This window comes from Anabrus simplex, chromosome 11, assembly GCF_040414725.1.
Source record: "Anabrus simplex isolate iqAnaSimp1 chromosome 11, ASM4041472v1, whole genome shotgun sequence".
In the NCBI taxonomy this organism is placed as follows: Eukaryota; Metazoa; Arthropoda; class Insecta; order Orthoptera; family Tettigoniidae; genus Anabrus; species Anabrus simplex.
The window spans coordinates 121,705,063-121,716,549 of record NC_090275.1 but is presented as its reverse complement, the minus strand read 5'-3'; the positions used below and the strand labels follow the sequence as shown (position 1 = coordinate 121,716,549).

The 11,487-nt window shown below is 38.8% G+C and overlaps 1 protein-coding gene across 1 annotated transcript; it reads right to left on the bottom strand.

The window, feature by feature from the left end:
* Window positions 1-9,123: 9,123 nt before the first annotated feature.
* On the bottom strand, window positions 9,124-9,876 carry LOC137502722 (piggyBac transposable element-derived protein 4-like). Its single transcript, XM_068229741.1, has one exon. It carries the CDS (start codon window positions 9,874-9,876, stop codon window positions 9,124-9,126), a length of 753 nt encoding a protein of 250 aa, XP_068085842.1.
* Between the last annotated feature and the right edge of the window lie 1,611 nt (window positions 9,877-11,487).

Genomic DNA, 11,487 nt, shown 5'->3' with positions numbered 1-11,487 from the left:
ATCTAACAGATTTTCGGTTGTATTTGTCGGGTTGCGATTGATCATACGTGGGTAAATAGTGTATGCCGTCAATTACCGTGGATGAGACGTTTTACTGCGTTGTGTCCGTATTATTTATCGCTGTGAAACAAAAATAATATCATTTACTACAGGTAAGTTGCAGTGTGACAGTATGTGTGAAATATTGGTGCGTGATCTTGGTATAATTCCCATGATGTGATATGGATGTTCATTAAGGTGTATTAGGTAATGTTCATGTATAATGTTGATAAGGCTCTTCCTTAATATTGCTTGTGCAGTTAGGATGTGATGATTTGTGCGGTATACAATGTGATGACGAACGTAGGGTCGTCATAAAGCGTGGCGGACACGAGATAATTTAGGTTGATTTTTATGGTTTGCGTGTCGAATTATATTGAGTTTCGAGACGTGTTAAGTTGTTAATGGTGTTGTTAATAGAATTTCCGCCGCATATTTTGTGAGATGATTGAACAAGCTAGTCCAGCATTAGGCATTGGAATTGAAGAGAGTCATCAAGTACATGAATTAATAAATTAAGATTCATAGTTGCAAGTAACGAAATGTTGGAATGTGCGCACGGTTAGGGTCTTAAAATGCAATTCAATGATAGTTATGTTTAAGATCAGAATTACCTATTGCGATCGATGTACATGTAGTAGATGCTTGTAGTAGATTCATGCTGTAGTAGCATTTCAGCTGATGGTGAAGGCAGACCTCGACGCAGTCCAGACTGTACCAACTTATATTTTCATGCCAGTAGATAAAGATTCATTTCAGGTGCAGCCAACAGCTCGATGGGTGGAAACGACGTGCATTTTACTCATTTATGTGTATTGTGTTGCTATGTGTGATCATTTATAAATGCTGAAATCTGTTGGGGGGTTCAAGTTAACTGATATTTAGTTAGTCAGATAGGAACAATGATAACTATGAAAGGCAAGGCGGAGTGGACAGGTACAATTTACATTTGCGACGACGAGTGAATGACATAATATGACCCGATAGACTTTGATATATCCATAAGATTCTACGTTTCTGTGAATTTGTGTTAAATAATTGTTTCCGGTTTATGATGGACAATGCAAGATGGACTCGGTCCTTAGTTAATGTTAATGAATGCATATGATTTATTTTACGTTGTTCATTTCAGTTGTTCATATTCAATCAATTGATTTTTTTTTTAAATTAAAATGTGATCCTTCCAATTTCTGTTGCGATTTATTTGAAAACTTTGCCTTAGTGTATAATTTACATTTTATGATTGGCAGTATCTATAGCTCAGTCGTCGTTATCTGAATGTGACCGAATACTCTTCGAAGGGCCATGCCCTGAGTGGAGTATCATGCGAACCTTCTGAATACTAGTCGGCAAATAATTTGATAGTTCATGGTTATCTACAAACCACGGCGTCCACGAACGGTCACATAGTGTATTAGTGTTTTTGGTCGCCCACCGTGGGGCTGAGTATTGACGAGTGAGCAGGTTAATATATTATATTTTGATTGTCAATCGCGAGGCATTGAACGAAAATAATGATGTATTTTGTCCGCTCGATGATGATGCGTATAGTAGGCAACGGAGCGATGATAGTAAAGACTTAGTTTGGCAATGGGAAGTTGGAAGGATAAATTAATCAGGGTCAGATTATTCGTTCATTCATGTGAGTATGGTAATTATTCGGTCATTTCGGTATGAGCTTGGGTTCGTCAGGGCTTAATCAGTGAATTTTGTGGCTACTAAAGCAATAGTGATAGGTTAGGTGATATTTGAGGAACGTAGGATAAAGACATTTACTGCTTGAATATCAGTGTTATTAGTAATGGCGTCATTAGCGCAAGTAAAGTTACTGCTAGAAGAGTTAGCGGGTAGATTGACGAAAGTGCAGGAATCCCAGGAAACGACCGTTAATGAAATGCGGAAAGAAATTAGAGAGTCGCAGGGAGTCGCATTAAAAGAAATTAGAGAGTCGCAGGGAGTCGCATTAAAAGAAATTAGAGAGTCGCAGGGAGTCGCATTAAAAGAAATTAGAGAATCGCAGGAAATGTCGGCGAGCGAAATGCGAAAAGAAATTAGAGAATCACAGGAGATGACCGCTAATGAGGTGCGAAAAGAAATTAGAGAGTCACAGGAAATGGCAGCTATTGAAATGCGAAAGGAGGTTAGAGAATCACAGGAAGCAGTGGCAAATGAGATGCGAAGAGAAATACGAGAAAGGCAGGAGGAGACCAATAGAGAGATTAAAGAGAATCAGCGTGTTGTTTCAGAATTAGTCATGCAGAACTCAAGGGTGATGCAGGAAGAAATATCAGCACTAGGGTCGCGAATAGCCGAAATACAGGCGGACATACAGGAGGACATGAAAAGCTTGAGAAGTGAGGTGACAGTAGCAATAAATGAGAATAGAAAAGAGATTAACGAGAGGTTCACCGAACTTCAAGCTGAATTGAAGGTCAACGTGAACGATATTCAAACACAAGTTGACCGTGATATTAATGAATTAAAAGAAGAAGTAATTATTATGCAAGGGAAAATTATCGAATCGGATACTAGTTGGGACGATAAGTTTAGGAAAGTGACTGAAAATATTGAAGAAATCAATAGAGGAGTTCATGAGGAGATGGATACGGCGAAAGAACACATTAATAGTAAATTTCAGTCCATTATTGATGAGACAGATAGAAACAGGACCCAAACGGATCAGCAGATAAAGAAATTAAGTGACGAGTTGGAAAATGTACAGAAGAACATCCAGAATATGAGGATTGATTCTGAAACAACCAAGAAACTTGTGTTGACGACTTTGGAGAAACAGTCATCGGTCGATAATGAAAGGAAAACTGAGCTAGACTATCAGTTTGAAATACCGGTATATAACACCGACAGTAGTGAGAATAGTGTTGCGCATACAGCGAACGGAACCCAAATAATAAATGTAATACGCACAAACGAAGATAGACCAAAAAAGTTCACCGGAAATATAAAGTCGGGAATGACTCCTCGAGGGTTCATTCGAGAAATCGAAGAGTATTTCCGCGAGGCAAAAATAATGCCGGAGAGGCAATTAAAGGCAGTGGAACGACATTTGGACGGAGCACCACTGATATGGTACAAAGCGTTCAGGTACATTTTTGAAGACTACGCCGGATTTAAGAGCGCGTTCTTAGAACGTTTTTGGGGAATTGACGTTCAACAAAATGTCAGATTGGAGCTGTATTCAAAAAAATATTCTCTCAGCGGACCGAGTTGTTTCTCGGACTATTTTACCATGCAGTTCCACCGTTTGAAAGAGCTTGACTCACCCCCAACAGAACTCGAAATGGTGCGAGCCATAATTAAACAATTTCCACCTGATGTTCAACGGTTGATGACAACAGCGAACGTACAGTCCGCGGTGCAAGCAGAGGCAATTTTGAGGCAGCTTGACAGCACAAACACGCAAGTCGGAAATAGAATAATAAGGCATGTAGATCCAGTGGTAAACGTCGCAACGACAGTGGAACAGGAAAATGAATGTCGGGGGAATAATCAATGCTACTGCATGAGGAGAGAGAAGCAGGAGAGACATGATAATTCAGAAGACAACCAACGCGACCGGAGATGGACATCATGTCAGAATGGTAATGGAAGATATCCACGGTTTAGAAGAGGAACACGTTGGGGTTACCAACGAGATAGATGGCCGTACCGGAGGAATAGAAGTCAAGGAAGGATAGGATATAGAAGTGAAAATCAAGAAGGAGACGTTGACCAAGAAAAGAGGAAATACGTAGAAGAATTAAAACGCCAACAAGAGACTAAACGTTGGGAAGAAGCGATAAGGAGTCAAGAGATGAACGCAGATTGCATTGGTGCGTCGAGTCTCGAGTATCAGCGGCAACAAAGAAAAGATGCTGCAGACCGGATGCTTAATCCTAATGCAACCTCATTTGATGATAACTCCCACGAGAGGAATGGGGTGAAAAAAAAAACGCCAAATTAGAATTTAAGGAGAATAAGATAGATTTCAAGCAGCAACTGAATGAGCAACGTGAAGGGGTGATTGGAAACATAGAATCTTGGGAATTTGAACCCGAAGAGTTGTTGGAAGACCGCCAATTGGGCGAATCTGAAATTAAAAGAGGACTTCCGGTCATATGGGTCACAATATTAGGTATTAAAATTTACTCGTTGTTGGATACAGGCGCCAGTATTAGTATTATTTCAAAGGTATTATTAACAGAACTCCAACGCAGAGCACGAGTCCCCATAATGCCAGTAGCCAACATAAAGATAAGAGGGATTATTCCAGATAAGGTTGCCAATTGTAAGATGCAGACGTTCCTTCCAGTTGAGGTTGGCAAAGTTACATTCGAACATCCATTTTTGGTAATGGATAGGATTCAACATAATGTAATAATCTCGTTTTTGAGGACGATATAACAGACGATACCTTGAGTGGAAACGATCTCACGAGCGAGGAAGTAGATGTTCATAAAGCTGATACCAATGCATACTTCTGAAGATGAATGATGAGACGTAGCAAATAAATACACGGGTTTTGATCTGAGTGATAAGCACGAGTTGTTCGGAAATGAGGCTTGGAAGTATTGATATTTTAAGAAAGGAAGGATTTAGCCAGTCAAAGACTGATATAATAAGAAATTTCTCCCCATGTTCGAAATTTCTTCTCCAAGTAGAGGGGGAATATGACCTTTCAATGACCTGTAGCAATATGTCGGCCGGTCATTGAAAGTCATAAGTGAAATGAAATGTGTATCAATGACTTGGAAAAAGGTGTAACGTGTCAATATGCGGCTTACGCGCATATTGATAAAAAGAACCGATACAACTCGTAAGTGTAGAATAGACATAATGGATGAGAGCCGGTGGATCGAACTCAAGACCCCGTGGTACATGTCGAATTACGTCAAGATCAGCTTTATTTACAAGCAAGAGCTCAGTACAATGTCAGCATCAGCTGAGAAGAATGTGGCTAGACATGATATCTAGTTTGAAGTTGTATAAGGGGGCCATGGATTAGCATGAAACTTCATATGGCAAATCATCTAATGGGCCCGTGCTGACGTGTTTCATAGTAAGAAGAAGAACAATAGTGTGTGTTTTCCTTTAGCAACTTCTATGATGAAGGTTAGAGTTGTTATTCAGTTCCTCAAATGTCAAAAACACATGTATAGCTAGCATAGGATTTCTCTGCTTATGGAAAGCAACTTATTATTATTAAAATAATAATGGAAGGAGTTCGTGTTTTACTTACTGATTACTGTATGAAGGAAGATAATAGAAGCAAGCTTAAGGATCTGGTTCTGTAATTGATAAACATAAAGAATAAGCCCAGATATAAGTTATATAATAGCCAAAATCATTTGCAAACCTCGAATTATATGTTTCCTCAGGCCAGTATCAAACTGGAATAGTGAAAATACAATTAGTGTGAAATTGTATTCCTAATGATATTGTACAAGTTTCAGGTGGCGGCCGGAGATGTTAAATCACTATCTGACCAGGGAATGTAAATGAACAACATGAAGTGCTAAACCAATATAGTGCCCTGGCGGACTCAGGCCTCTGCCGGAATGGACGGAATTACAAAAATGATGATTAAACCGCTGCGGAATTACCATGAAGAAGCCAGATAAGTTATTGTACTTGTCTATCTTTTGCTTTCCTAGAATGCTTTAGTAGCGTTAGTCCTTTTGTCAATGTCACGTAGGTGACAAGGGTGTGTTAACTTGAACGATCTAACAGATTTTCGGTTGTATTTGTCGGGTTGCGATTGATCATACGTGGGTAAATAGTGTATGCCGTCAATTACCGTGGATGAGACGTTTTACTGCGTTGTGTCCGTATTATTTATCGCTGTGAAACAAAAATAATATCATTTACTACAGGTAAGTTGCAGTGTGACAGTATGTGTGAAATATTGGTGCGTGATCTTGGTATAATTCCCATGATGTGATATGGATGTTCATTAAGGTGTATTAGGTAATGTTCATGTATAATGTTGATAAGGCTCTTCCTTAATATTGCTTGTGCAGTTAGGATGTGATGATTTGTGCGGTATACAATGTGATGACGAACGTAGGGTCGTCATAAAGCGTGGCGGACACGAGATAATTTAGGTTGATTTTTATGGTTTGCGTGTCGAATTATATTGAGTTTCGAGACGTGTTAAGTTGTTAATGGTGTTGTTAATAGAATTTCCGCCGCATATTTTGTGAGATGATTGAACAAGCTAGTCCAGCATTAGGCATTGGAATTGAAGAGAGTCATCAAGTACATGAATTAATAAATTAAGATTCATAGTTGCAAGTAACGAAATGTTGGAATGTGCGCACGGTTAGGGTCTTAAAATGCAATTCAATGATAGTTATGTTTAAGATCAGAATTACCTATTGCGATCGATGTACATGTAGTAGATGCTTGTAGTAGATTCATGCTGTAGTAGCATTTCAGCTGATGGTGAAGGCAGACCTCGACGCAGTCCAGACTGTACCAACTTATATTTTCATGCCAGTAGATAAAGATTCATTTCAGGTGCAGCCAACAGCTCGATGGGTGGAAACGACGTGCATTTTACTCATTTATGTGTATTGTGTTGCTATGTGTGATCATTTATAAATGCTGAAATCTGTTGGGGGGTTCAAGTTAACTGATATTTAGTTAGTCAGATAGGAACAATGATAACTATGAAAGGCAAGGCGGAGTGGACAGGTACAATTTACATTTGCGACGACGAGTGAATGACATAATATGACCCGATAGACTTTGATATATCCATAAGATTCTACGTTTCTGTGAATTTGTGTTAAATAATTGTTTCCGGTTTATGATGGACAATGCAAGATGGACTCGGTCCTTAGTTAATGTTAATGAATGCATATGATTTATTTTACGTTGTTCATTTCAGTTGTTCATATTCAATCAATTGATTTTTTTTTTAAATTAAAATGTGATCCTTCCAATTTCTGTTGCGATTTATTTGAAAACTTTGCCTTAGTGTATAATTTACATTTTATGATTGGCAGTATCTATAGCTCAGTCGTCGTTATCTGAATGTGACCGAATACTCTTCGAAGGGCCATGCCCTGAGTGGAGTATCATGCGAACCTTCTGAATACTAGTCGGCAAATAATTTGATAGTTCATGGTTATCTACAAACCACGGCGTCCACGAACGGTCACAATATGAATGTTATCAAGGTGTCGTTATCGAGCCAGAGTATTTCAGATTCACAGGGAATCGGATAAATTAAGTGAACAGTCCGAAGGTAGAAGTTGTACAGGTATTTAGTATAAGTAGTTATGTAGTGAAAGTAGATTTAAGAGTATAGTGTGATTGTGACCTAAGTAACGTTAAGTGAGATATTTAAGTAATGACGTAGTCGTAGATCATGCAGTAATTAATGGTAGCAGTATGTTGGACGTAAGAAGTGATCTGTTAAAGTGATGTAAGTACTTGTTATACCGAGAGTATGATGTAAGTAGTGAGGTAGTAACTCCGATGATGGAAATTGTGATGTGATGAAGGTTCTAATAGATATTATAACAGCCGTCGGGTAAGTCAAAGTGAGTAAATAAAATGATAGCGGTACCAGTCAATTGAAGATAATTGTAAGTTTCAGTCATGCCTTGTTGTACCAAAACTTGTGTATTCAGTTACTTTAGGAGCTGACTTGGTGGCAAATCATGGAAGTAGAATAGACTTTAATTTAGGTAGTGTGTGTTTGTTCTGGAGGAAAACTAGCAAAGAAGTACGCATTAATTATGATGGTCTGAGGTAAGTGTGGTGGTGACGTGTGTTCTTTGAAATATATGGGCGGTAAGTGAAGTTGTTCCTACTGAGAGGAAATGTTTTGTTGGGTGTGTTACGTGCCTGTACGTCCAGTATCCGAGGGATAGTCGGTATGAGGCAGTGACGTGAGGTAATTTGAGTGAATTACAGGAGGAGTAATTGTGTTCGATGTTAGGTAAGCATCGAGATGTATTTAGTGGTAAGTGAGGAAGAACACGTATATGAACATAAATTTGTAGTACATGACCATTCATCATTTGTGGGAGGTAAGTACCCCAGTCAACTTAAATGTGCTAGTGAACTCTAAGAACAAATAAACATTATGCTGGATTACGGAATAATTGAACCATCTTGTAGCCATAGTATTGATTCTTTAATTATTGTTGCCAAGAAGGATGTGATCTATTGAGATATGTAAGTTAATAAGGGCAAAATTGATTCAGTTTGAGTGACAGAGTGCTACTCAGAGTTCCATTTCATCATCTGCAGAGGCGGGAAATATGTTCAAAGTATATTTTTTTATCAGGGGTATTTCACTATTGTGAACTGTATCGGGAAGTGTGCATATTCCTTAAAAGATCAGGAAGGGGATATTGTCGGTGTTTATAGTATTATATATGTTAAGAAGTACGTCACGTGAGATTTGTTGAGATAATAATAAGATGATTAAATTTTGTGAGAAACTGGCAAAATAAAACTAACATCTGCGATATGCGTGTGAACCAAGTGTCGTATTGGTGTATTGGAAGAATAAGTGCTACATTGTCATGTACTGTGTGACAAAAAACGGAGAACAGGACATTGGACAGTTATCTACGATAACAATATGCGAGAACAGTTCTCATATAAGTGATATTTCACAAAAAGTTTTGATATGTTAAAAAAAGAAGAATGTAGTGTAATCATTTAAAATTATTTGTATGTGTTAAATTGAGTGCTGTACTCTTGTGATTTGTATGAGAGAAAAAGAGAATGGGACACTGAACAGTTATCTACGATGGCAATGAGCGAGAAAAATTCTCATATGTGATGTATTACAAAATGTATGGATGCTGAAAAAGAAAATTATTGTTGTATACTTATTTAAAGTGTTTATATGTGTCAGTGTTATATATCCCCTCAGCGTCGTAGCCATTTAAAGAGCTTCCTTCCCCGCGGCCGGATGAGATTTCAACTACGCGCGTCTGAAATACATTGATTCACTTAAAGTGTTACTACAAGTATAAGAGTAGCACGATATTCACGAAATTTGGAACTCCTTATGATAGAACTATGTACATGCAGATAATGACATCATTTTTTCACATTACCTTAGTAATTTAGTTTCGTGTGATAGAGTTCGAAGCACTCTTCGAGACAGAGACCCACGTCACACTCCTGGCAGCAGTACACCGACGTCTTCTTTTTGCCGTGTTTTGAACACACGACACAACGTCTCTGAGGTTTGGATTTCTCACTTTTTGGTGCTAATTTCCTGATAAAATGTCTTTCTTGCAACCTTGGAACTGTATTATCTGATGCGCGCCGGCCTTGAATGTTTCGCTCCCCGCCCGTGCGAGCGTATTTTGTAAACAAACCTTCTACCAGCTGAATCCGATAAGATAACTGCTCAATGCTTGTCCCTGTGGCTTGTCTGAATATTATTAGAGAATTTAGGACGGTTGCATTCAATAGTCTTTTGAACAGCTTTATATACCATTTAGTTGTTCTCTTTCTTTCGACTAAAAACATATGTAGTAACTGGTCCTTGAGATCAACGCCCCCCATGCCATAGTTGTAATCTATCGCGCATAAAGGCTTTACTGTTTCTTTCCCCCTCTTAGTAACACGTCTTGTTTCTTCATTGTGGTATGTGGACACGAACGTAACATTTTTTTTGTCACACCATTTTAGCACAGTGACGGGGCCAGAATGCCTAGCTATTATTTCCCCCTTCTTAAGTTTTTTTTCTTTTACTTCCTTGGGAACGTTTTTTCTGTTCAGTTTCAGTGTCCCAACACAGTCTGTTGAATGATGTTGTTTTAGAGCCCTCGCTAATTCTGGACTATTGTAGTAATTGTCCATCCATAAGGTGTGTCCGCGGCCTAACAAAGGTTCTAACAATTTCAAGACAATTGCTGCAGTTTTCGGAGTTTCGGGTGTGATAAGAGTTGATTCAATGACAGTTCCTTTCCCTGTGTATACAAGAAAACGCCACAAATAACCAGTACTTGACTCACACAGTTCGAATGTTTTTATGCCAAATTTTGAGGCCTTTAGCGGCAAGTATTGCCGAAACGAGAGGCGCCCTTTCCACAGAGTCAGACTTTCATCAATAGCAATATTTTGATGTGGTAAGTACAGGGACTGAACTTTGTTATTCAAATGACACAGAATAGGATATATTTTGAACAGTTTGGGAGGCCCTTGGTATGTAGACAAGCTGTTATTGTCTATAAAATGCAAAAACCTACATATCATTTCAAACCTGTCCCTACTTATGACATCTGAAAACCCAGGTGTTGATATGACCCTGCTCTTCGAAAAATAAGACCGAGATGTTGGCTTTTGTACAATGCCCATCAGCAGAAATAAAGCTAACACAGTATAAATTTCATTTACTGTGACAGGTGTCCAGGTTCGAACGGGTGACCGAAACGAAAAAAGATTTCCACGAGCATTTTGATATTGCTCTGCATACCTGTTGGTTTCTTTCACAATTAACTCTACTACGCTAATATCAAAGAAAGTTTCAAAACATTCAACGATTCCCCTGATATTTTGTGCACCACCTCTTGGTCCGAATTCACTGTTGAAAACTTCCCTCTGACCTGTGTAATTATCCATAGTCTCCCACACGAAATTTCCAAGTACTGGTTCCTCCTCATCGTCACTCTCATCATTTACCACTGCATTCGCCACAGCCAAATCATCTATTTCATTGTCACTGCTGCTTATACTGTCACTACTACTTCCGACTAAACTTTCATCTGAATTATACAATATATCAAGCACGTTACTGTCAGTCAAACCACGGCTGGAGCTAGCCATTGAGCGCGGCGCGTCACACGGACTGATGAAGCTGCAGCGAGACCGAAGGCAGCAGTACGAAACTGAATGAGGGGAATAACATTTATGACGAAATAAACCAACTCGATACATATTTCAGATAAAAGGTTGAAACATCGTCTTTCAAATGTGATCTACACCATGCACAGTTGGTTCTCATATCGTATGACAGAAAGCAGCACTAACTGATGCCTACACAGAGCGCTCGTGGAGAGTTACGAAAATATTACAAGCCGAGAAATAAAGGTAAATATAACAAATAAACCGCACTGTCACTGTACAAATAGAGCAAAGAGCATCATGCGAAAAGACAAACTACTCAGATCATCATTTCTTTATTTTATTCTGTGGGAAAGAATGAAGCAAACGGACTTAAAAGAAAAACAGAGATTAGGGCTCAGACTTACTTGACAAATATGTATCCTTGCAAAAACAACTACATTTTAACGATCTTCAATTCTTATTTTACAACACTGATAAACTCCAAAATCTCTTCTTGGAAACACAACAATTTGCGTGTCCATAACTCCAAAACTCTTCGCGCTATAGCCGTAAATGTGAAACCATGTATGGGTCTATACCACGTATAGAGGTCGGCGGCTACGGAAGAAAAGAGGGTCTATACCA